Source organism: Pseudomassariella vexata (genome assembly GCF_002105095.1).
Source record: "Pseudomassariella vexata strain CBS 129021 chromosome Unknown BCR38scaffold_2, whole genome shotgun sequence".
NCBI lineage: Eukaryota > Fungi > Ascomycota > Sordariomycetes > Amphisphaeriales > Pseudomassariaceae > Pseudomassariella > Pseudomassariella vexata.
In genome coordinates, this window is record NW_024467957.1 from 2125891 (window position 1) to 2147285 (window position 21395).

At 53.0% G+C, this 21395-nt stretch overlaps 6 protein-coding genes across 6 annotated transcripts; 4 read left to right on the top strand and 2 right to left on the bottom strand.

Moving 5' to 3' along the window:
- Positions 1-607: 607 nt before the first annotated feature.
- Positions 608-1753, bottom strand: BCR38DRAFT_333378 (uncharacterized protein; the record flags this gene model as incomplete). Its single annotated transcript, XM_040855222.1, has 1 exon — positions 608-1753. A coding segment is annotated over one exon (1146 nt), but the record flags the coding sequence as incomplete, so codon positions are not given.
- Positions 1754-3729: 1976 nt separating this feature from the next.
- BCR38DRAFT_420974 (RING-12 protein) lies at positions 3730-6565 on the top strand. The gene is made up of 2 exons (XM_040859413.1): positions 3730-5916; positions 5972-6565. The coding sequence occupies exons 1-2, from the start codon at positions 4030-4032 to the stop codon at positions 6143-6145; spliced, it is 2061 nt and encodes a 686-aa protein (XP_040720039.1). The 5' UTR covers positions 3730-4029; the 3' UTR covers positions 6146-6565.
- Positions 6373-7749, bottom strand: BCR38DRAFT_99470 (uncharacterized protein). Its single transcript, XM_040865841.1, has one exon. It carries the CDS (start codon positions 7596-7598, stop codon positions 6684-6686), a length of 915 nt encoding a protein of 304 aa, XP_040720040.1. The 5' UTR covers positions 7599-7749; the 3' UTR covers positions 6373-6683.
- A 2530-nt stretch (positions 7750-10279) lies between these two features.
- On the top strand, positions 10280-14434 carry BCR38DRAFT_333091 (P-loop containing nucleoside triphosphate hydrolase protein; the record flags this gene model as incomplete). The annotated part of the gene is made up of 3 exons (XM_040855192.1): positions 10280-12062; positions 12134-12726; positions 12797-14434. The coding sequence occupies 3 exons, from the start codon at positions 10280-10282 to the stop codon at positions 14432-14434; spliced, it is 4014 nt and encodes a 1337-aa protein (XP_040720041.1).
- Positions 14435-19048: 4614 nt separating this feature from the next.
- BCR38DRAFT_332331 (uncharacterized protein) lies at positions 19049-20253 on the top strand (the record flags this gene model as incomplete). The annotated part of the gene is made up of 2 exons (XM_040855137.1): positions 19049-19588; positions 19654-20253. 2 exons carry the CDS (start codon positions 19049-19051, stop codon positions 20251-20253), a joined length of 1140 nt encoding a protein of 379 aa, XP_040720042.1.
- Positions 20254-20404: 151 nt separating this feature from the next.
- Positions 20405-21308, top strand: BCR38DRAFT_99539 (uncharacterized protein). Its single transcript, XM_040865842.1, has one exon. It carries the CDS (start codon positions 20556-20558, stop codon positions 21132-21134), a length of 579 nt encoding a protein of 192 aa, XP_040720043.1. The 5' UTR covers positions 20405-20555; the 3' UTR covers positions 21135-21308.
- The last annotated feature ends 87 nt before the right edge of the window (positions 21309-21395 follow it).

Below are 21395 nucleotides of genomic sequence, written 5' to 3' on the forward strand. Positions count from 1 at the left end.
TATTTGTGCAATACTTAGGTATGAAGAAATGCCTCAAACTCCAAGATAGAAGACAATCACAACGAGGCTCCCTGAAATGGTATCCATAAACCCAAACACTCCCCGAACCCAATTGTGTCCCTTACCACTTGAGCAGTCACGACTATGTCTAGAATACGTAACATGACCATCCTTTCATGATAGCTTTGACCAAAATGTGGCAAAGCCATCTTTTTTTACTCTAATTAACCACAATTACTCTATACCCAGAGGTTTCAGATCTTGTATTCCCTACTCATGATGTTACTTCAGTGGTAGACTATGTTTCCTCTCAGGTTACCGCCAATCATGATTGGCGAACTGCATGGCCTACTCCTTCTGCTTTTCCATATTGATACAACCGAATATAGTCGTGAGGTAGTTCCTAAGGAAACTTGGTATCAAGGAATGCCGACTGCTTCCTCTCATGACGACGACGACGACAAAAGCAAGTAAGGCGGCTGCCATAGAAGAAAATGGGGTATCAAAATAAAAAGCCTGCAGCCTCTGCAGTTGCCCTCATCGCCATCGTCATCCCCGTTGTTTCGCTTTTTGTGTTGCACGCTGAGATCAGTTGAAGTTGCTCGGATCAAGCCTCAACTTCAACTTCTGCCACTGCCGGGGCATTTTCCTGCCCTTTGTCTTTATCTCCCTGCGACTCGCCTGTCTCCTCCTCTGCAGGCTCTTCCTCTTCGTCCAGCAGTCCCGCCTCGCGACGTTCCTGACGCAAAGCCTCGAGATCCGCCTCATGCTCCTCTGCTAGTCGTTTCTGCATCTCTTCAATTTTCTCCTTCTCCTCCCACTCTGGCACGCCACGTCGATTAGACTTATACTCGTCAAGATCAATGGCCACTGGTTTTGTCCCACGCGCCATCATCGAAGCATTGACACGCTTTGGTCGTGCTTTCTCTTCACGGTTAAACTTGAGCTTAATGTGCCGGCGGGTCTTTCCGGGAAACAGGTGGGAGATAGTCTCAAAATCAGTGCCGAACATCTGCAAGTAATGGTAGAAGCGCTCCGTATCCTCGTCTGTCCAATGGTTCCCACCCATGGCACGGGATGGCCTCATGTAGGTTGCCGAGGTTGTAAGGTGTGTGAATTCATCCTCTTCAACCGTTTCCATTGGCGTTTCCTGACCAGCGTGATGGTCTACTTGAAGCGATGCTTGATTGATTACGATTTGTCCGTCGATCACCTGATAGTCTATATTTCCGCCGCTATCTGCCTGTGCAACCTCTGGCGCAGGAGTGCCTGCATCGCCGTCTGCTGGTGTACCGGCGCGCGAGTCCTCGGTAGTCTCATTCTCATCCGGCAGGAGACCCATGGCTCGCTTCTGTCGCTCTAGTTTTTTCAACTTGGCGTCGCGGCGCATCTGTCGTTGCCTCTCAGCAATGGCATCGGCATGCTTAAACTTTTTACCAATAAATAAATCTCTGGTCAAGTCGCCGACTTTTGTGGTAGTCAAGTCGAGTCTTTGTTCCTCGGCATCTTCAGGTGTGGGTTCGCGGCGGCGGCGACGGTAGAGCGTGGGTGCTGCGCGGCCGACCTCTCCATCGGAGATATCTCCATTGTTCTGACCATTGCCAGCTGCCGGCGCTGTTGTCTTGCGCTGACGCTTCGGTTTAGGTGCGGAGGATCCCTCATCATTGTTATCGACCCCAGCTGGCCCCGCACGTTTGCAATATACTCGCTTCTGCTTCGGTGGTGCCACAGATAGTCTAGCGTCTGTTTGAGGTGGGACAGCAGTGATGGTGTCGGAAACCGGGAACCGCGATGGCGATGGGAGGGTTCTCCGAGGAGCTGAAGCGGCGGGACAGGGTGTATGTTGAGAAATTGCAGTTGTTGGTATGATGGGCCCTTCGGGGGCAGGAGTCGATTGTCCAATCGAACGCTGGGTGGTGGTGGTACTCGGATTCGGTGTGGAGGACTGTGTAGGCACAGGAGTTGTGGCAGCGGATGTAGCTGGTTGCGGTTGTGGGATGACCGCGGGTGCTGTGCTTGCCTGTGATTGGACTTGAGAGCCTACTAGTATACTGCTGGTAGGCACAGGACTGTTCAAGACAAGCTGGGGAACTTGTCTTTGTGTGAGGGGTGTCGGAGCAGTAGGCTCAGGTGTAGGTTGTGATATCAATGGTTTCGCAGCTTTGGCCGGTTTTGTAACAGCGGGTGTCGCGTCCTTCAAGGTGTCTTGCGGTCCTTGTATGGCGGTTTCATTCGAGGCTTGAGGAGCAGAGACAGAAGGCACAACAGAGGTTGGGGCAGGTGTCGATGCTAGGGACTGTGGTTCATCGGTAGGGGCTCCTGTCGTGGTAGACGTAACCGTGTCGGCAGTTGCTTGTGGTGCAGAAGTAGTTTCTCCTCCGCCAGGGCGACGTGCAGCTATCTTGGGCTTGGCCTTGGGCTTGAAGGAAAGCCCGCCGGGCTTCTTCAACATGGAACTCATCTTGGCACGATGACCCGACTTTTCTGCCGCACTCCTCTAGTAATGATTGCGTTAACGTGTGCATCGGCGTGGTTCAAGAGAGCACCAAAGGAAGTTGGGACTGTTTGTAACTTGACAGGCACCTTGACGAAGATGTCTGATGTTGACCAAGTACCTTTCACTAGGTTTGGTCTGTGGATTGTGAGAAAAACTTGGGTGGGAGTGGTGAATAATAAGAAGTCCTCCTCGTGTTTGCAATTGCTCATGGAGCTAATAGAGGGACTTGAAATGCACGGGCCGCTAGCCAAAAATTCAGCGGGGAATCTGAAAGCCCACTTCTCTTGGCAGCCCTTGTCAATAACCAGGATCCAACTGGCTTTTGGGGGTTTGGCTTTTCACCATGTGTCAAAGTAGGATGAGCCTATGACCACTTGAGACAATTTGAGATAAATCTTTTTTTATCACTCAATTCATTCTGAAAATAGAGAGAGGTGGGACGTATGACCTCAATTTCCCTAGCATGGTCCATGTTTCAATCAACGTCTTCCCACATTTCAAGTGGGATGGATTCTGAGGATTCCTTATCATCATGATGTTTGCCGATAAGGAGGGCGCACTGGCCACTAGCTGGGCACCATCCACCAGGTCCACTTCAGGTGCCGCTAAAGTGTCCATCCCCATTCGAGACTAGGCCCGACTTCCACGTTCGAAGGTGCAACAACCTCATTTTTCACAACTCCTGGAATCAAGGCCCGGCTGGGTCATCGCCTCCTCTCACCCATCCTGTACCGAACGGTCCAAGTTCCCATTCTCGCCCACACCTAGCATTGAGGACACCATATACTTTCAATCTTGACGCGGCGACGTCGCATATTCGAGCATCCGCGCATCACTCATGTCACGAGGCTACTGCTGACGTCCTACCTCTTGTGTCTGTCGACGGCGTCGTCTCATTTCATTGCTGCCGACTGACCTTTGGCCGTCGCTCGCTCGGCTCCATCACCACCATCATTGCCTCGCCTCGCCCGTTTCCCATCTGGACCGCCTTCTTCATGCCTTTATCCACTGCCACCCCATCTGCGCCGCCTTCCACCTTCGTCAAGATGGAGGACCGCAAGAGACCCCTTGGGGGCGCTGATGACATTGCTCCTCCCAGCAAGCGCCAGGCTGTCAATGGCAGCAGCAAGTCATCCAAAGATGATGGCGACATTAGAGACGATGACTGGGTTCAGGTAAGCTCCGCGCGAATGACAACCAGACTCTCAATCTCCGCCCAACTCAACACCACCACCGGTATCCCCGCCTTCCCCCCCTCCCCCCCGAATATTCACAGCCACGTACACATATCTATCGTCTATGGCGCCGCGATGGAGGGGTATTGCTACTGTTGTTGCTTTACATCGTTGTCCTCGGACGAATCCATACTCACCGTTCCAGTACTAATGCCCAGCGACGCTGCCATTAACATTGCCTCATATGACAACCCATCCTCCCACGATTGATTCTCCCCACCTTGATCCGACTTGCCTCGCTGTCAAGTACATGCACACCATCCATGAAGCTGTGAGGGAGTGGAGACGCTGACAGATATGGAATGGCTAGGATTACCAGAAAGATGCCATCTACCGCCAGATGCTAGAATACAAGCGATCTTGCAGCACACTGGAGGCACAAATAGAGGACCTAAAGCGAAGGTCAGCCCATCACGAGGATCATATGAGAGTAGTCGATGCTTGGTGGGTTCAGGTAAGCAGCCAAGTAGCCATGAAGCCGCTCATCATGATGTTGCTGACACCTCTCAGTTACTGCAAGAGATACAAATTCTGGCCGACGGTACCATTCCTCTTGAACCAGGCTCCACCCCGCAGGCATTTCCTACGCACACGTCGTTCAAGGACGTCGAAGACCTCGAGGCACATCTGGCCGACAGCTCATCCTGTATCAAGAAGATGGCCGAATCTATTATCAACAACCTAGCTTCTGCTCGCGGTCAGGTGCCTCCTAATATCAGCAATTTGGAATCGCAGGTCAATAGGTTGCTAGCCAACCAAAAAGATTTCCTAGTGAAGCTTGACCGACTCACCTCGGAGAGAGATGGATTCTCAGAGCAGCTGAACACCGCCACTTTGAGATATATGAAGGCCGAAAGAAAACTCGATCGACTCAAGAGTAACCAAGTCCAGAAGCTCGAACAAGCAGCCTTCGCAAGAGCGACTGCGCCCCCTACCGGCAGCGAGCTCGAGAATGGTACCGGCGCCAACGAATCCAACGGCAACTACGAAGCTCTTCAGGTGTCGCTACAAGAAGCCACAGTTGTGAGCCAGAAACGTCAGGAACAGCTAGAGATAGCATTGGCTCAGGCCAAGACCTTACAGGAAGAGCTGACTGCTGCACAAGTCAAGCTTACCAGCTTGACGGATGAAGACTACTCGCGAACCGAAGTATTCAAGCTATCCAAGACTCAGCATGAGGAGTTGATCAAGAAGATCAACCATCTAGAGGTGGCCAACAAGAAAGCTCTAGCGGAGAAAATCGCTCTTGCGGACGAGCGTAATCAATATCGGAAGAAGCTGGAGGACGAGGCGCAAACATTGACACTCCAGCTTGAGGACGAACTTCAGCAGTCAGATACAAACCTCGCGCGGGTCAGATCTGCACGGGACGAGCTCCACGCTGAAGTAACGCAACTCAGGGCAAGCAAAGAACAAGAACGAGCATCCATAGCTCATTTCAAAGAACTCACCAGTGCGCAGGAGGCTCGGATCAATGCGCTCGAGGTGGAATTGCAACGCCTGCAACCAAGCGAGGATGTCGACATGACTGCGCGACCGGACATCGACAGCCTGGAGCTGGACGAGTTGCGAGAGAAATACAAGAGGCTGCAGAAAGACTTTGACTCCATCAATCACGAGCTGCCTCCGTTAACAGCAGCCGTGAAGAAGTACCAAGCTCTTGCCAACAAGAAACTCGGGGATTATGCCGAATTGGAGGAGAAACTGGCAACAGCAATTGCTGAGAGGAGCAAGGCTAACCAGAAGTACTACGATGCGTGCAAGGACACGGGCCCAAAAAAGGAAGAGATCACCCGCCTACGATCGCAGAACAATCGCAGTTCCGAGATCATCTCTCAGCTCAAGGAGAACGAAGCACAGAGCCGCACTCTCCTGGGTAATTTGGAGAAGCAGATGATGGATCTGAAACAGACCAATACTGCGGCCATGACGGAGAACAAGAGATTGGAGAGCTCCAGCAACGAAGTACTCCGTCGCTATGATGTACTCAAGTCCCAGGTTACCGAGTTAAACAGCTTGGCCAAGTCGAAGGATAGTGCGACCACCTTGGCGAGAGAACGTACTGTGGCATTGGAGGCGGACAATGAGAGGCTAAAAGTACGCCTCGACAATACGTCGAAAGACCGTGACAAGTGGAAAGTCAAGAGCCTGAATAATTCCTCCGAAGAGGAGGATATGTTACGTGTGAGTGGACCCTACCGAGTGTTAATTCATAGGTCAATATTAACGTGCGATATAGAGACTTGCGACGTGCTCGGTTTGCCACAAAGAGTTCAAGGACACAGTCATCAAGACTTGCGGTCACACCTTCTGCCGAGGGTGCGTTGAGGACAGAATAGCCAATCGCATGCGAAAATGTCCCAATTGCAACAAGGCGTTCGATAGGGTCGATTTAATGGGTGTACACTTGTAGAACCTCTTCGAGGTTCGAGACTTCTTGACTCGTGGATCACGGCCCGATGATTGTGTGTAAAACTAGAGCGGACGAAATGGGGAGCAGAACTTCAGGAGCTTGAGGGCTGTGTACGATGGTGTACATATAAGGATGGCACGCGCATGGTGAAAGTCATCTGCTAGACGCTACAGACGCGCGCAGATTTGAGTTGAGATGGCGATATTTCGCTAGGCGTTTACACCGACATACCCCGATTTGAGAGGATATTGAGTTGCGGCTGGATCACTCAGATATACCGCTGTGGAAGAGGGGGGCCGATTCCCCTTGTCTTGGCATGAGCTGTAACTCGCATTTCACACATGGGCGAATTCACATCTTGAGGGGCAGTCGCACAGGATAGAGGGTGAACCACACCAACCGGAATGTAGGAATAATAAATCACATCTGAGCCATTTGCTTTGTTGAGATGCTGTCGATGGCTGTCCATCGTGCAGCGATGAGAACTGAGTTGTGGAGTACTCGTCTCTCGTAAGCCCCATGGATTCTCTCCCTCCTACTATCTGCGGCTTGTACCTCCAAAACCGGTACTCTCGTGTCTCGCCGCCGATGCTGAACCTGAACTAGATGACGACGACGACCTCGACGGTCCGGCACCCCAGCCGCTATTGTTGCCAGAGCCCCAGCCGGTGCCGTAGTTGGACTGTCGTCGATTGTTCCCCCCACGTCCTGCGAAGTAACCACCGGCCGCTCCAGCCGCAGCTCCAGTCCAGAATCCAGGCTGCCAACCACCAGCTTGTCTCGACCCCGAGGGTTTCGCTCCCGGATACGGCGGCGGCGGGTCGTCGTTTGAGTCGTCATATCCATATCCTCCTCCGCCACCGCCTCCGCCGTTATTACGCGGCCGTCTCTGTGCGCCCGGCCGCCGGTTCGCTTGCGCTTGCGTGTAGGCCGAATACAGAATCCAGGCGCAGACCCCGACGAAGATGAATCCGAAGAGCCATGCGCTCAAGTCCCATTCCTGTCCTGGTCCTCCACTTCCGCCACCAAGGTTAGGGTGTTTCCGCTCGCCCTCATCCGTCAGCGCCAGCCGGTACTCGACGCCGCAACTGCCTTTCAGCACGTACTCGTCCTCTGGGCCCGAGTAGCCCTCACAGATGACGTCGGTGGATCCCAATTTTAACTCGGGCGGGAGAGACGCCTGGCACGACCATTGGATGTCCTCGCTGTCGTAGCCGGAGCCTTCGTTGGTGCAGCGTAGGACGTCGATTTCGTGTAGCCGACAGATGGAAGGGTGCGAGATGCATTTCAGTTGCGGGATGGCGGAGACGCGGCGGTGGGTGGTTTGCGCGTTGGCCCGCAGGGTGAGGGATTGGACTTCGGAGAGGAGGATGGCGTTTTTGGGTTTGGTTTTGGCGCGGGCGGGGGAGGTTGAGAGGAGGAGGAGGGGCGTGAGGAGGGTGAGGAGATGCATCGTGAGGGTTGGTTGGGAGCAGAGCTGAGTATAGATGCAGGGAGAAATATGGGAGCGCCAAGACCCGAGTGAGCTCGTGATTGTTGAAGCAGTGTGTGATGTGTGGTGAACTCAGTACGAGCTGGAGAGCTCGACTGCCAAAGCTGGTACTCGCAAGTTTTTGTGGGGTGGCGATCCTGCTGTTTTCTCCGTTCTGCGGGGAAACAATCCTGACTACTCCTATTTCACATTTGGCCGCCCGGAGATATGTTCGATGCTCAGGTAGCCGTTATGAGTTTTGCGTACTCAAGAATTACTGGGTATGCTTTTCGAGTTTCAGGAGCCTGGCGAAGCTTCGAGCTGGAAGTCAGTTGGTGGTGGCAAATGTTGCAAATGTTGTAGTGGACAGTTGGCAGCCAGCCAAGGCAGCGTGGAGCCGCAATCTCGAAGTGGTTGCGAGGAAGTGCAAGCGCGTCAGGATGAGAAGCCTGAGTCGAATTCACTTTGCCGCCTCTCATTGTCAACCGCACATTCCCCCGCTGCCACGCACCTGGGCACTTCTATGCGGAATTCTACGAGTTCGAGCATTTGACGTGCTTAGTCCCGAATGGCCTGTCAACAGGCGGTCACCCGCCCCCCAGGATATATTGCAGTAGACGGCTGGATGGGATTCTTGTCCTACAAGCGTAATCGCTTTAATCCCCTAGCGCCTGAAGATGGTAAACATGCCCTGTGGTGTCAACTGAAGCATATGAGTCACTGGCCGGCAGAGTCATGCCGTCGTGCATCATATGTAAGCCAGTTGGTGTGGGTCATTACACCACAGCGAAACAGCCCCGAGCTTGCCATTTTCGGGCGACAAACTCTGCGAATTGCTTGGCTTGAACAAGTTGTGATGGTATCCAACACATCGGGTCAGCCCTGGGCCCGCCAAATGCTTACGTGCATATGCCGCTCGTTTTCGTATTGTACATATTGGAGTACTTCACTACTAGTTATGACTTGATTCGGAACATCGTCGAATTCGAACAGGGCAAGACAATCACTTGGTTAGCTATCCTCATTGAATAGTCATGCTGACTGCGGCAACACCTGGAAGAGCGAGTGAGGTTGTCAGAGAAGCCATGCAACGGTATTCAATCGCGATCGATTCCAGCACAAGATCAGGACAGGACAGGAAACAAACCGATTGGGCTTCCCGGCGTTCGGGATCCTGAGCTGTCCGAGGTCCGACCAAGCGTTGGTTTCTAGCTAGGACTAGTGCGACGTTCTGGGTCCGTCCTGAGATCAAATTTGCAATGGATAATAATAAATTGCCATGCAGGAGGGAAGGGAGCGCTCGTTACGCGTACTTCACTTGCACAAGAAAAGGAGTCCGAAAAGCTCAATGAGAGAGCCCGTTAGTACAAGCCGTTTCGGTTTCGGTTTCGCGCCATCCTGTTTTAGTGCTCATTCGCCTAATCTGGCAGAAAAACGCAGTAAGATGGAGTGAGTAGTTATGGTAATATAATCTTCCCGCCACAACCCAAGGCGGTATCGGTCGAGTCAGCACGCCGATACGCCCGCCCCATTGCATCTTGATCTCTCCACTTGGGATCTGGACTTCTGATCCATCTACTTATTATGTATGGAATATTCTCTGGCGAAGCCTTGCCAGATTGTTGTGCCAAGTCATCCCGCTTAACCCAAAGGGGCTCTTTGATGACTGGGAGTCTGTCGTGCACCTGAGGTAGAGTTTCGCGGCACAACTATTATGTAAGATTCTATATTGCATGGTCAGGCGAAACTGACGACTTGCTGCCTATTCGAGAGATCCTCGCGGCTAGTAACACACTATAGTCGGTGTGAGCAACCTAGACATCGTGCAACAGATGGGGTTGAAGTTGACCCAATTGGTCAGACAAGACAAGGCAGCGTAACGGCTTTCACATCGTAGCCAACCAGGCTCCGTCCCCAGCGATATCTTACCGACTTCTCAGCTAAGAGGAGACAGGCCACAACGCCCATAATGCAATACCTTGTAGTCATGCATTGTAAATAATCCATCTCGGAGTCGGGAGAGTCCGATCTAAAATCATAGCGGCTTGGAAGGATAGCTTAACCAACTTAGCTCAAGAAAGCCCCCCCCTCTCTTGACCCCACGAGTGGGCCAGGTTGGCTAGGATCATCCGAAGTGCATATACTAAAGTCGGTTGACCAGGATTCCGGTGCACAAAATGGGGTCTGATTATCCCGACAGTGCGTTCATAGAAACGCCGCGAAGCTCAAGTGGGCAGGCGATAGGGAACAATTTCAACTGAAAAAGGATGGCATCCGCCGTTGCTGCAACGTATGCTTCGTCCTATCTCTCTTCGTTTCTTGTTCCGTCTTCGTCTCCTGCATTTTGCATTGGCATTGGCATTGGCATTGGCGTAGGCACCTGCACCTGAGTGTTGTCGAGTCTTGGTTCCGGTAGTTTGCATACCGAGAGCTTCCCTCGTCTCCTCCCACGGGTCCTCGACGGCCAGTCAATTTACGACGTATCGTTACCGCGGCGGACGAACAAGAGCAGCAGATCACATTACAAGGATTTTCATTTTTCGTTTGGCGCATTCCTCTGGAACGCGGGCGCCATTCCTCTCCGTCGATACCCTGGCTTAGACAATCACGAGTACGATATAATGGCTGCCGAAATATCAGAAAAGCCGGCGACGGCGGCGACGATGTCGGTGGATGGAATACACTGGGAGAGAGGCTCGAGTCGTGCGAGTGGCGGCGACTCAACAGATGTAGATGGCGCCGCACACGACCAAAGAACCAGCTCGAGTCCCGACGTCACCAGAACGTTGGAGAAGGCCGATTCCAAAGTCGTCCGCGCAGTTGAAGAATCAGACAACGACCCGTTCAGGAATCTCCCCGCCCATGAAGCCGAAATCCTCAAGAGACAAGTCAACACGCCCAACGTCAAGACGGGCTTTGCCATGTTGTATCGATATGCCTCGACCAACGACCTCCTCATCATTGCTGTCAGCTCCTTATGCGCCATTGCTGGCGGTGCTGCCTTGCCCTTGATGACGGTCATCTTTGGCAACCTGCAGGGGACTTTCCAAAGCTACTTTGCCGGCGCTGGCATGACCTACGACGAGTTCGTAAGCGAGATGACCCATCTCGTTCTGTATTTTGTTTACCTGGCCATTGGCGAGTTCGTCACCATCTACGTCGCAACCGTCGGTTTCATATACACGGGCGAGCACGTGAGCGCCAAGATCCGAGAGCATTACCTGGAGAGCTGCATGCGTCAAAACATTGGCTTCTTCGACAAGCTGGGCGCCGGCGAGGTCACGACGCGAATCACTGCAGACACCAACTTGATCCAGGATGGCATATCTGAAAAGGTCGGACTGACTATGACGGCCGTGGCCACCTTCGTCTCCGCCTTCGTCATCGGTTTCGTCCAGTACTGGAAACTCACGTTGATTCTGACTTCGACCGTGTTCGCCCTGATGTTCTGCATGGGCGGCGGCTCCCGGTTCATGATCAAGTACAATAAGAACTCGATTGAGTCGTACGCGCTGGGAGGAAGTGTTGCTGAGGAGGTCATTAGCTCCATTCGAAACGCAGTGGCTTTCGGCACCCAGGACCGTCTCGCAAAGCAGTATGATGCCCACCTGACCAAAGCCGAATACTTTGGCTTCCGAACCAAGACGACGCTCGGCTGCATGGTGGCAGGGATGATGCTGATTCTCTACCTCAACTACGGTCTGTCGTTTTGGATGGGAAGCACCTATCTCATTGATGGCGAGACGTCGCTGTCCAAGGTGCTCACCATCATGATGTCCGTCATGATCGGTGCCTTCAATTTGGGCAACATTGCCCCGAATGTGCAGGCCTTCGGCACGGCCATCGCTGCCGCTGCCAAAATCTTCAGCACCATCGACCGAGTTTCGCCATTGGATCCGACCAGCGACGCGGGCGAACGGCCCGATCACGTCGAGGGCACCATTCGTCTGGAGCACATCAAGCACATCTACCCTTCACGGCCGGATGTTGTCGTCATGAAGGATGTGAGTCTGGAGATCCCGGCGGGCAAGACCACCGCCTTGGTAGGCGCCTCGGGCTCGGGAAAGAGCACCATCGTTGGCCTGGTCGAGCGCTTCTACGACCCAGTCGCCGGAAAGGTCTACCTCGATGGCCGTGACATCAGCACCTTGAACTTGCAGTGGCTTCGCCAACACGTCTCGTTGGTCTCGCAAGAACCAACTCTGTTCGGCACGACTATCTACGGCAATATCAGATACGGTCTCATCGGTACCAAACATGAGAAGGAGAGCGACGAAAAGCAAAGGGAGCTCGTCATCGAAGCTGCCAAGAAGGCAAACGCCCATGACTTCATTTCGGATCTTCCCGAAGGTTACGAGACTAACGTGGGAGAACGTGGTTTCCTCCTGTCTGGTGGCCAGAAGCAACGCATTGCAATCGCAAGAGCCATCGTTTCTGATCCTAAGAGTGAGTACAACGAATGCACCACCGACTTCACCTTTGATACCCGGGCTGGGCCTGACTGACATATCTTTCAGTTCTCCTGCTCGACGAGGCAACTAGTGCGCTTGACACGAAATCGGAAGGCGTCGTACAAGCGGCATTGGAGGTGGCTGCGGAAGGCCGTACGACTATCACCATTGCCCATCGTCTCTCCACCATTAAGGATGCGCACAACATCGTGGTCATGACGCAAGGAACCATCGTTGAGCAGGGCACCCATGATCAACTGCTGGAGAGACGCGGGGCCTACTACAACCTGGTCACAGCGCAAAACATTGCCAAGGTCAACGAATTGACCGCCGAAGAACAGGCAGAAATCGACAACGAGGACGACAAGCTCATTCGCAAGATGTCTGCCCAGGACGGGGCAGCAGGCTCCTGCGAAAATCCCCAAGACGACATGCGCGCCAAGCTGCACCGGTCCACAACCCAGGGGTCCGCCTCGAGCCGAGCGCTGCAGGGCCACAAGGCCGAAGAGCAAAAGCAGTACAGTTTATGGGTGCTCATCAAGTTGATTGCCTCGTTCAACCGGACCGATTGGCAATGGATGGTCTTTGGTTGCTTCTGGTCGGCCATTTGCGGCGGTGGTAACCCAGTGCAGGCATTATTCTTCGCCAAACAAATTATAGTGAGTGGCGTCGTCTTGTCCTTGTTTACCTATCCCTTTTCTTCATTTGGTGCTAACTCGCTCGGTCCAGACTCTCAGCCAACCTCTCCTGCCTGGTCTGACGGACCAAACCAAGAAAGACAGCGACTTTTGGAGTGTCATGTACTTGATGCTGGCTCTGGTTATGTTCATCGCCCAGCTGTTCCAGGGCATCGCCTTCGCCAAATGCTCGGAGCGTCTGATCCATCGGGTGCGAGACCGTGCTTTCCGCACTCTTCTTCGCCAGGATGTTTCCTTCTTTGATAAGGACGAGAACACGGCAGGTGCCCTGACATCGTTCCTGTCTACCGAAACCACGCACGTCGCTGGTCTCAGCGGTGTCACGCTTGGGACGCTCATTATGGTGCTCACCACACTGATTTCGGCTTGTTGTCTTGCTCTGGCCATTGGCTGGAAGCTGGCTCTGGTCTGCATTGCTACGATCCCTGTTCTCCTGGCTTGTGGCTTCTTTCGCTTTTACATGCTTGCTCACTTCCAGCGTCGGTCCAAAAACGCTTACGAGCAGTCTGCTTCGTATGCCTCCGAAGCCATCTCGGCCATCCGCACCGTGGCCTCGTTGACTCGAGAGACGGATGTCATCACCCAGTACCAACACGCTCTGGCCGCGCAGCAGCGATCTAGCTTGAACTCGGTTCTCAAGTCGAGTCTTTTGTACGCCGCCTCGCAGTCGTTTCTCTTCTTCTCCTTCGCCCTGGGCTTCTGGTACGGAGGAACCTTGATCGCGAAGTACGAATACGACCAGTTCCAGTTCTTCGTCTGTTTCTCGTCCATCATCTTCGGCGCTCAGTCCGCTGGCACCATCTTCTCTTTCGCCCCCGACATGGGCAAGGCTCACCACGCCGCTGCAGAGCTGAAGGCGCTCTTTGACAGAAAACCCGACATCGACACGTGGTCCACGGACGGTGCCGAGATTGATTCCATCGAAGGCACCATCGAGTTCCGCGACGTCCACTTCCGCTACCCGACACGCACCGAACAGCCCGTCCTGCGCGGCCTGAACCTGACGGTCCGCCCGGGGCAGTACGTGGCCCTAGTGGGCGCATCGGGCTGTGGTAAGAGCACCACCATCGCGCTCCTGGAGCGCTTCTACGACCCGCTCGTGGGCGGCATCTACGTCGACGGCAAGGAGATCAGCTCCCTCAACGTGAATCAGTACAGGTCCTTCATCGCCCTCGTCTCCCAGGAGCCCACCCTCTACCAGGGCACCATCCGCCAGAACATCCTCCTGGGCGTCTCGCACGAGGTCACCGACGAGGCCATCGAATTCGCCTGCAAGGAGGCCAATATCCACGATTTTATCCTCTCCCTGCCCGACGGGTTCAACACCGTTGTAGGAAGCAAGGGCGCCTTGCTATCCGGTGGACAGAAACAGCGCATTGCGATTGCGCGCGCGCTGATTCGGGATCCCAAGATTTTGTTGCTCGACGAGGCGACGTCGGCGCTGGACTCGGAGTCGGAGCATGTGGTGCAGGTGGCTCTGGATAAGGCCGCTAAGGGTCGCACCACGATTGCGGTTGCACATCGACTGAGTACTATCCAGCGCGCGGATATTATTTATGTGTTTGATCAGGGCCGCATCGTCGAGGAGGGCACGCACACAGAGCTCATGCGCAAGAATGGGCGGTATGCTGAGTTGGTGAATTTGCAGAGTTTGGAGAAGAGTGGGTAGCCTCTTGAAGGGAAAAGTAAAATGGATTAGACGGGTCGGATTTGGTGAGAGGATCCATGATTTTTGTGAGATATTATTGCGTTGCGTCCAAGATTCCCCCTCTCTCACCCCCACCATTGGCATACCTGAGTCGGTAGGGAATTACAAATGGCATTGTTTGGCGCTATGGGTTAGAAGGTGGTGGGACTAGCTGGCTCTCCCAACACCTGTGGATTCAGTGTTGAATCGGGTTGGCCACCTATACACTCACACGGCTTATTCATATATGAATGGGCTTAGAAATATACTAAAATGATAATTACTCAAGTTCAAGTTCATGTACAAACACCGGGCTTATCTGCATGTCGTTCTTACTCTGTGAACCCATCTGCAGTATTGTCGCCATTCTACTGAACACATGTTCGGCTTGCCCGTTCGCAAGTGCGAGGTGTCCGCCAAATGTGTATGAGGAAGGCATATGAACAATATGACCGATGAGACCGAGTACTTGAGAATTTGAGTTGAAATAGCTGGTGAACCTGTTGGGTCGTTGATAACCGGGGTAAACTACCTCGCATCTAAGTCGCTAGTATATACCGAACGTAACCAGCTTCATCAGACCTGGACTATATTAGCCCCAGCGCTCTTATAGCTCGTTAATGCCGTGTCCTAGAATTCAAGAATACGGGGGCGTGAAGCGGCCAGTCGTCATTACTTGCCCACTGGACTTACAGGTTCTATGTGATGCCCTATCTATATCACTTGGGGTTTGTTATCTACCGAGTAAGAGACGGTATATGTCCACGCAGAATCCTTCTCCTGCTTGCAAGTAAATACAGATGCCTAGATACCCTCGGTCCCAATATGTCGATCTCGATATGAACTTCTTGTGCACCGTTTACCGTAGTATATTTACCGTAGTATAGCCATATAAGCATGGTTTTTATTGCTGTGGACTTGTGTAGAGTGATGCAACTCGAGCGCAATAGGGTTGGGCGAACAAAAAAGAAAACAAAAAAGAGTTGGTTTCTGGGAATACTGACAGAGATAAATAGCGTTATACATAGCCGAGGAGTCAAGAAGACGCCGAGCAGGGTTGAGTATATATTCTCTATAGCGCATTGACTCAGTGCAGAGAATCCGCTGCGATATCGTTAAGTCTTCTCGGTTCTGCCTGTGTCGTTTGCCAATCGTCATATATACTGATGTGTCACAGCTGCGACCGCCGTGTTTTAAGCAACTCGAAGTTCCTCGCAGCCTAGTACCTACACCCCTTACGTGCAACTGTTTCGATAGCACTTTCCCTGTCGGCAACCTTGATGTTTGCCCAGCACCTTGCCCATCCCAACATTCAGCCATCTCAGCTTTGGTTTCCTTTTCGGCCTTCGAGTTCTCGTCTCCCGTGAATCTTATCGAATTGCTGGCAATCCGGATCTGCCCGCCTACTAGTCTCTTGTTTGGCGATGGAATCTACAGCACTACAATGGACTCCCATCGTCCTTCCTAGGAGTCTTGATGGACTTTCTCCACGACTGCGAATTCGAATGGTCTGTAGCTCTACGCACTCCTGAACAACCCAGTGCAGCACATGTTTGGACGACCCCCTATTTGCGAGGCAAACACCTTCATTCGCTCATCGCCGAACCTTCTGCTCCTGACTAACACATTGATAGATCCCCTTGTGGTGATGATGGACGGGAGCTACCGGAGACGTCATCGCGTAAACCCAAACCAGATACGCGAGACGTCTCCCCGTCGCCTACGCACCCCAGTAGTCTCTGCCAGAAAGCCAGGCTTAATTAAGGCCATCGTGAGCAAAACCAGGGTCTCTTCGTTTCGACTTTCTCATCATCGCAAGCCACCTCCTGTCCCTTTCCGCGCTCAAGTATCTACAACAGCTAGTGGCAGTAGCTTCACTGGCAAGCTTACAAGCCTTAGAGCTAGTAAAAAGGCGACGCTGTAGTGTCATGTCATCTTGATCCATCGATTAAAGAATCGCTAGCTTCAACGCCACCACCACTAGCCTCCGTGTGGGGCTCCTCGGTCGTTGTACGATGAGTTTGAGTTTCTTCTGGACTGAAAAGGGGCCAACGGATATGACAGCGGAGTAAGGCGGCCGTTGCTGCTGTTGCTGACAGTGCTGCATTGGCAAGGGACGTATGCAGGCTCATATATCCGGTACGCCCGTCCCGAATAATGCTTCTGAGTCGGATTGAGGCGAATTGAACGAGGTAATTGACATGGTTACTCGCACATGTGGTGCGATGCAAATTGGGCCAATTGCAGGTACCCGTCAGACCAGAGATGCTGTTCCCCGTCGCACCAGCCAGTTGTCTTACAATACTTGGTGTATTATTAGGAGTCCAGGTTCTAGAAGGCGCTTGCCACACATGCGCCCTGTCCGCTGAAATGAGCCGTGAAGGGCAAGTTGGTAAGCGTCATGGAGGGCGACTTCTCTCAGCTAATCACCAGCACGGCTACGTGTGTGGAACGAGATGACGGATCCAAATGCCACTGTAGAGATGCTAATGAGTGGAGCAGTATAGGCTATAGTTGGGCTCGCTGGTAGATAGCCAACTTGGCGGAAAGAACTGAAGCCGTTAAATTGGTGCGAACTAGCATTGTCTTGGAACTCCACCCATCTTAATAGGCCGACGGTACCTTGCAGATGGGCCTGCTGCTGCTGATCCGGACCATTATCCGCATGTGCGCGGTGCCACGAGGCACAGCAGCTTCGTATGATTCTGATCAGTGAGACTCGAGCCCCAAAGTTCGGCCGTTGTCGTTGTGTAAGTAGTCAATTCCGATTGCATCTTCTTGCCTCAGGTGAGAGGAGTTATAGGGCGAAACAAGTTTGCGCGTCATACGAACCAAAGCTCTACCGCAGTCTCCATCGCGGATGGAGAGGGGATATCATATTGATCAGGTTTCCCGTGGCCGTGCATCTGCAGAGCCTCGTTTTCATCCATGGCAACGGGCGCAAACGGGCACGCATTCCCAGATTCGAACTGAGTTGGCAGGGACAGGGTTGGGATCAAGCGGAGGACGACCCATGAGCCGGGGCTAGGATCACGTCGATGGCGCCATTTCCTTGGTTGGGTTGCCCATTCAGCCTCAAGCGCCCGAGAGGGAAAGCGAAATTACGCTTGTGCCTGGGCCTGTGCCAAAATCCCGCGACTCGGCCGACCGGTTGGGGTCGTATCGGTCATTGCAACCTAGATGGGGCTTGCATTCGAGGGCAGTGGATTCCCCGACAACCGTCCATCTCTGCTGGCTGATGTGATTTGAGAAGTTCCCAGCTTGCCCCAACCAGATTGGTGGTCGGAGCAAAGCTGCATTGCATGCTGCGGGTTGGTTTTCATTCTCCTCCAGACGTTATTGATGCATCAGGCTGGTGTCCAACGCTCCCCAACGCTCCTGCACATGGCCGTCGGCAGGCTCTCCGGGGGCTGCAGTAGCCTCCATGTGCCGGCGGAAGTCGAGTCAGGACTTGACTAAGGTTGCACAAGCGGCGCATGCTCGACACCGCAAGGCGTTCCGTCTCCTGCAGGGAACGCTGGCCTGATCAAGAGCCCCCATTTCTGCGACTTGTCTGCGGCCAACAAAGAAAGACATTGCCAGACTTTGGGACCCCTCGCGGCAATTTATCAGTAATCCGTAGGCCAAGTGGCTTGCTGCCACCACCACTACCATCAATAGCCAATCTTCCGCCCAAGCCGGCGAGTAGTCAATAAAACGCTGCCGTACCAGCTGGCCCCCAATTGCCTGCCTGGGATGCCCTACAAGGAATCGGCATCAATCGAGTTGTGTCGATGCTACGCTCCCGTTGCTCGTGTGCAGAAACATCCCTGTCTTGTCCGTCCGCGCCTGTTCTAGCCCCAATCACGACAGCCCCCTTGAAGGCTTCGTGGCTTTACTGACCAGATGGGCAACGAGACCGTCGGTGGTGGGCCGAGGGTAACATCAAAGGCCTCAATCCCGCTTTCAGTGCTTCACCATGCCAAGTTCCAAGACCCATCCAAGTCCGAGAGCGTTTCTATGCTCAGACAGAAGAAAAAAGAAAGCTAATATTAATACCATGAACGAGTCACCCTCCCGCGGCATGCTGGGGAAACTTTTATCGTTTCTTCCGATCGACCTTCCGACCAAACGGAAAGACTCCCTAATTCTTAATAACCGTACATCACTCGTCACTCGTTTAATACTAATCGCATCGTCGTCGGACTCGACCATCAAACCACCACGTTGAAGATCGATCTTGTCCCCGCATTTCCCCGAGCCATCGACACCGCCAGGTTTCGGCTGATTCGTGGGCATTGTCGTCCAGTTGCAGATACACCCACCACAAGAGCAGTTGGGGTGGCCTGCCTGTCCACGGAGCTATTTACCCGTCGAATCCCAGTTTGGCCCAGGACATACTCAAGTAATCAACACTTGGGTCGGGTCAAGATCGAATAATTAAAGCACGGAGCTTGCAACCTCGGCCCCATCATCTATGAGCGAAAACGTCGTCTCAACCTTTTTGGTTCAGAAATCAAGGCAACTGTCAAACCGTAACTCGAGATCTGCATCTGACAAGGCGTCGGGAGTGATGTGGGAACGTTTCGCAGATCGGTTACCTGCTTGCACAGCATAATGTTCCCAGCCAGTCATTTCGTGTCGCGCCGGCGGACGCAGGCCCAGTCCCGTCTCCCTGGTCGCGCAAACCTGGTTGTTTCAAGTCGCCCAACGCCTAAATTACATTTAGCATTGATTATCGCCCTCTTCTTTTGCTGGGTGTCCCTGACGGCCGCTATTTCTCACGACCGTCTCCCCCAACTCAGCGACACGCTGCTGGTCGACACGAGAGTTCCCGTTCTCAACAAGGACGGCGCCTGGGTCATGATGTCCCAGGAAGAGCATCGCCAGCTCGATCGCCGGCACGCTGCCAACGCCGTACGTGCGCACTCTTCTCCATCCACCGATGTCACCACGACGATTGCCATTGACGTTTCGACGGCGACCGCGAAACCCACCCAAACGACGACCGCCGTGAGCAGTCCCCTTCCAAGCCCTTTCGACACCGCTCTGGCGGCCAACTTTTCGGGCACGTCGGGAAACTGTCCATCTTTTATCAACACCATCTTGACAAATTCCACCTTCAAGCAATGCTACCCCTTTTCTATGCTGCTGCAGGTGAGTGCCGTCGCCGGCCTGTTACGTGATTCTAAGCGCTCTCCGGATATTAACTAGTTCCCCAGGGCTCGCTATCCTTTTTCCAGGCAGAGAAGTCCATGGTCAGCATAACACAGGTACTCGACGCCACCTGCGAAGCCGACTCTCTTATGTGCGCCGACTACCTTGACGGCGTCGCAACCGATCTCATCAGCGAAGCGAACTGCGCCACGGATTTTGCCCAGGAAAACCAGGTGGTGATGCAGGCTTACCTCGGACTCAGTACATATGCAATGCTTTATAGCGCGTCATGCCTTACGGATCCGGAAACCGACGCCTACTGTTTTGCAAACGCCGTTACCAATTTGACGGACACTTCGAATGTCTACCTCTATTTTCTGCCCCTGAATGTGTCGTTACCGCTCGAGGCCACGCCGTCCTGTGGTTGGTGCACGCAACAGACCATGGGCATATTCCAGTCAGCCTCAGCAGTTCGAACGCAGCCAATAGCACTTACCTACGGAGGCGCTGCTGATACTGTCAATGACCTGTGTGGTGAAGGGTTCGTCAATGCCACTTTGCCGGCCGCACAGGCCGAGAATGCCGCGTTGGCGATGCGACAACCACCATCGTTGCTGTTGCTGATACCGCTCTTCGCCATGGCGCTTTCGCATTGGCTTTTCTAGCATCGAGGCCACAGCTAAACCATTAGTTCGCATTGGAATGCACGGAGTCTTTGGGGGTACATGGGAACTCGCACGGGACATGGACTGGGAAAGTGGATTTACGACCCTATGCTCTTTTTTTTTCTTTTTTTTTCTCTATTGCTTTGGTTTTTGGTTTACGATTTGATCCTTCAGAGCGCTTGATACCCACCCGCCAGCACAAACGTCGCTCGGCATATATTCGCCATGCGTGCGGATTTTTATTCTTTTATTAGCTGTCTAACTACTACTTCGTTGTACATATTAGTACCACTCACAATAACATGGGAGGAAGAGGGACGGTCCAGGATGAGCAAGGGACCGAGCCAGGACGGAGGAAAAGAACGGGAAAGAAGGGTTTGGCAAGGGGACTCGCAGTCTGCGTTCAAGTCAGCTGCTGTACAACATTACACGACTGTCAATTTTCCATAGACGACAAAATTGCACCAAAGGATCGACTTTTTATCGCTAATATCCTTGTATATACATATATCACCCATCAAGACCAGCTACAGTCGTCAATCGACACCACACCAACTAGTTTCACTCCCATTTCCTCCATTTCCTCAAGCTCCTTCCCCTTTAGTTATCTGTGCAACAACCCACGGAATTCATCATGGCCCCTCCTCCCGAGAATAGAAGCGTTACACGGCATATGGATCAACGAACAAGCCTGGATCAAAAACCACCCGACCTCCCGAATGATAATTCAAGTACGACGCGGGACCCTATCGGCAATAGCCACGTTCTCGGGATCGTCAAGGCTGGGCAAGGCAGGGCTGCTCCAGAAACGTCGTTGCAATATGTGCGGATCGACGGGATCGTCGCCGTTCGCCCTTATCTCCCACGTGCTGGGCTTTTAGTCTAGTCGATCGTTTTAGCTGGGGTTGATACATATGCACGACACAGCGGCTGACTGAAGATCTTTGAGAGTAGCCAGGCAGAATGCTCTTACTCGTAGCTTGATCAAGTTCATCGGGATTTCTTGGGGGGTTAGGCGATTGGCGCCTGATAATGTGATGAAATGACATACGAAATGCGAGTCGCGAAGTCATTATCTGTGCACGTCCGCAAAACATCTGCTTTTGTCTACTCTAGTATGCTCCTTTGTTTCTACACTACAG